This window comes from Acyrthosiphon pisum, chromosome A2, assembly GCF_005508785.2.
Source record: "Acyrthosiphon pisum isolate AL4f chromosome A2, pea_aphid_22Mar2018_4r6ur, whole genome shotgun sequence".
Classification (NCBI taxonomy): Eukaryota; Metazoa; Arthropoda; class Insecta; order Hemiptera; family Aphididae; genus Acyrthosiphon; species Acyrthosiphon pisum.
Window position 1 is genome coordinate 77980480 of NC_042495.1, and position 4464 is coordinate 77984943.

Here is a 4464-nt window from a genome sequence, read left to right on the forward strand (position 1 = left end):
GGTCACTCTCTAAATGTTTGTATTCTATAGCGACAGCCACTTGTTTTTCAACCAACAAATTTGTATTAAACATTTGATCGCCGAATATCGGTATAGCTACCATTGGTTTTCCACAGTGTATTGTTTCGATTGTGCTCATCATACCAGCATGTGATATAAATAGTAATACCTTTGGGAGCGCTACAAAACATTTTTTAATTATTTTGCTTATTTAATTAATATGTATAGGTTTATAGTCTTTGTCTGTCAACCTAAAAGATCTCGCTGTGGAAACCATTTGACTACTTTTACATTCACTGGTAACTGTATTTTGTATTTTTCAACATCAAACTTCATTATGACTCTTTGTTTAAGTTTCGAAAATGCATCGAGTATGTTATTCAGTTTATCAGCGGCCAACGATGCTTCCGACACGACAGAGCCCAAACTGAATAAGACCACACCATGTTCGGCACCATTTATGAAATCGTTCAAGTCCTGTGTATGCATCAACAGACAAACATTGAAATATGTAGGTAATTACATTTTTAAGTTATCGATAATATATTTTTGAATGTTTTGTAAATACTTGCGGAACAGGTTTTTCGTCGACTACATGAATACCACCAACCTCAACGATTCCGGGCAGTTTGGGAAAGGGTAAAAACATGCTATGATAATTGTTTGTCATAATCATGCTTAAGTTAGCCATCGTTTTTATTACTGATTCCGTTTGTATCCCGTAATGGTTTTTATTAATTTGCCGAACCATGGGGGTGTTCATCCAATTAAACGCGATTTCGATGAATAACGATTTCACAGTATTATAGATTCGCTGGAAAAATGACATACGGTCTGTGGAGTTACTGAGAAGACTAGGCATATAAGACATGGTCGTCTCCATTCCCATCACCTCGTTTATCCACGGAAATGTGATCATTGGACAAAATCCAACAATTGGTGCATCCACAACTGTGGCGATCGGTGCAAATATCGGTGTAGGAGTAAAAAATTCGGCAATCACCAAGTCGAATTTTTGACGGGACTGTAGGAGTTTTGCAACTGTCGGATGATTGAGAATAGTCGCGTATGTGTTGGCGTTTCCGATTACACGCTTTAGTGATTTAATTATTCCATTATTGCTGGTCTTGAATTTCGAGTGTGGTTTTAATCCCGAAATGTCGATGTGTGATAAATTGGCTCTTTCCACAGCATCCGGGAAATTCGTGATCGCTAATACTTTGTGTCCGCGGTCCAATAAGCTGTGGATTAGTGGTCGGACGACACGGTAATGACTCTGGGCGGTCGTCGGGAATATGACCAGGATTTCCGAAGACCTAGTCTGCTGTGCGATTGTTAAGGCACAAAAAACAACGATGGCAAACGAAATAGACTTCATTTTGCCCTTTTCCACTTCTTTATTCACCCACGAATATCGGGCGCACAGCTTTTATTAGTCCTTAATTATGATTTATAAAATATTAGGTAAACGACTTTATCTGGATTTATAGATTTTATTTCTGTAATACGATAATAACTAATATGTATCATGTTTAGATTAGATTAATATGCATAGTAAAGAAAAACCCAACTGTCAACAGATAAAATAAATATAGATTATGTGTTATTACATTATGAAGTTTTCATATAAGTATTAAGTGTAACTATAATAAATAATAATATATTATAATGTATTAATGTATATAAGATAAGTTTGTGCTCAAACGATTTTTGATTCACATAATATCACGTAGGTGTGTTCTTATTGAATGACATCAAAATACTGCTAACTGAAACTGCTAGGTACAGTATTTTAGCGTAGTGCTTCCTGTCTATGCGGTGTACCTACTACCTACCTACCTTATGTTATGTAAATGTATATATTAATATGAAAATAATAGCTATATACCCTGCAGGCTGCAGTTAGTATAATATGATGAAGTGATAATCATAAGTTATACCTACCTAAGAGCCGAACTTATAACCTTGAAGTTTTAACACGTATTATTATATCATGAAAAATAATGAATTCAAACTGCAAGAATACGTATTACGAAAAACGATCACCTTCAAATATAAATCTCAATATTCCCAATACTAATATATTATTGAAGACTAGTTCAAAAGGAACTGTCTATCTATACAACGACTTATTTGCCACTTCTAACTTCTAAGTACCTACTGGCTAGGTACTAAACTAATTTATTTGCATTTGTTTCATATCAGATAGGTTCCTATAGGTAGCTGAATAGTAAATTGTAGTAGTTATACCAAGTATTAAGATTTGTAGAAAATTAACTATTGAAATGTGTAATGTGTTGGTGCGAACAGTTGAACATTTTTAAAATTACCGTTACATATTTCAAGTTTGAATACATTTTATTTATAGTATTATTGACTAGTGCCCCAGCATAGGCGCAAATAGAGGGGGGCTTTAGGGGCTAAGCCCCTCAAACATTTCCTACATTTTGTTTTAAGCTTATTCAATATTATCAAAGTAAGGCCCTATTAGCCCTCCCAAATCTCAAACGCTATTTGCGCCTATGGTCCCAGAGAAGGAAATAAATAGTCCGCAAATATCATTTTAAAACAAAATGCTAATTAAGTAATAGGTAGTTTAAAATATTAATTATTATTTAAAGCTATTTTATATTTTAAAGAACCGAGCCACTGAGGCAGTCGCAAGTACTAATTAGTGTACCTACCTACTAGTTTTAACTTGATTTTCACCAAATTGAACATTGCCATGACTAGTATTTATACATTTTATCTTTACAAATTACAAGGGTATAAAATATACGCAGGGTTGGGCAGTATCAAAAATACAATTTTATCTTAACATTTTCAAGTACCTATCAATTATTATGTATCATGAATAGAGTTAGGATGTTGATGACTTTTGCATTTTTTCCCTTTTATTCTGTACAATGCTATCCTAGCTAAAAATTTGTTTCATGCTCCCTTGATGCAGAATATTCTAATTTTATTTTGCATTTTTTTAGGGCATTTTTGTGTTTTTTTTAGGTCATCAACATCCTAACTCTAATCATGAATCATGATACATTTTATACTAGTATCATGTATATTTTTTTCCCAAAAGATAAAAGATACTATTATTATAAACATTGGTACCTACTGAATACCAAGTACCTACTGGTACTAAGAAAATTGAATTCGATTTGCTGGACGCTCAAAACTCAAATAAATGTAACAATTGTGGAAATTTTGTTTATGTGTCTATTATTGAAATATAGGTAGGTATATAATTTTGTCACGGATTGTATTTTTATAAAAAATTGTCCAGGCGCTTTAGGCGCAATTGAGGCGAAATGAACAATAATGAAAAAATTTAGCAAACAATGTTATAACTTGTAAGATATATTTTATATATATATTTCAAAAACATTAAATTAAATTACCAGCTATCTATAATAATTACCTATCTATAATATCTATCTACAGTCATACATAGTCACATAGATAAGCACTAAACTGAAATTTTCGTTCTCATAAAATATGAATCCACTACCTAGGTCTTTCCACATAATATAAAAAATTAAATCAAAAGTACAGATAAGCAATTACAGTGTACTATTCGCATTGTTCTACAATTTTTTTTCGTTCTGTGTGACTGTGTCTGTGTCTGTGTCTGTGTCAACTGTCAGTAAAATAACTATAAAACGTAATAGTTAATACAATTATTTGGAAAATAAAAATATCATGTATCTTTGATCTTGGCTATATTTAGCTTGTACCTATCTAGATACACTAAATACATGTATCATGATACTTTTTTTTGGAGTATCATTCCCAACTCTGGGTATATGTACTAATGTACTATATCTTTATGTAAGGTATTTATAAGTATCTATTCATAACCATTAACACTTTCTAGGTACCTATTTAGTACGTGTAGTATGCAGCATTAGGGTATCTAGGATTTTTTCATAGTTGAGGGGGGGGGGATATAAAAATATTGACTGCGTACCTACTGACGCAAATGTTTATAATGAGGTTCAATCAGCAACACGTTTGACGCCATTTGGCGTCCAATCAGTGGCGTAGCCAGGATTATCAAATGGGGGTGTTTTAAGTATAGATTAAAACCAAGTTTTTACAGTTTTCGTATATAGGACTTGTTGCACTAAAAATTGTCGAAATATGCAGTCGAAATTCTCAAAATATGCTTAAATGTATGTACTATGTAGCAACATATTTATATTATGTTTGAAAAATCATAAATCATATTGCAATTTTGGTAATAAAAAACTAAAAAAGGTGGGTAAGTGGATGTCGCTCTGCTGTACAGTAGGTTAGAAGTGGGTCACTGTATAATGGACAGTATTAAATTTGAATTCAATGATATAATAGGTATCACTGTATAAGAAAAACGATTCTGAGCGGAGACGGTATATCAGTCTATGTATTAGACATATATATATACTTATCTATGGTATTAAAAAAAATTGACCTATAATAGGTACT

General features: G+C 32.4%; 1 protein-coding gene across 1 annotated transcript in view; it reads right to left on the minus strand.

Moving 5' to 3' along the window:
- LOC100159463 (UDP-glucuronosyltransferase 2B28) overlaps positions 1 to 4464 on the minus strand; it is an 11110-nt gene that overhangs the window by 2775 nt on the left and 3871 nt on the right. Inside the window, exons 2-4 of the mRNA XM_029489988.1 lie at positions 569 to 1438; positions 252 to 477; positions 7 to 180 (exon numbers count right to left, since the gene is read on the minus strand). Of these exons, the coding sequence (XP_029345848.1) occupies positions 7 to 180; positions 252 to 477; positions 569 to 1378 (1210 nt within the window). The 5' untranslated portion in view covers positions 1379 to 1438. The remainder of the gene's footprint in view (positions 1 to 6; positions 181 to 251; positions 478 to 568; positions 1439 to 4464) is intronic.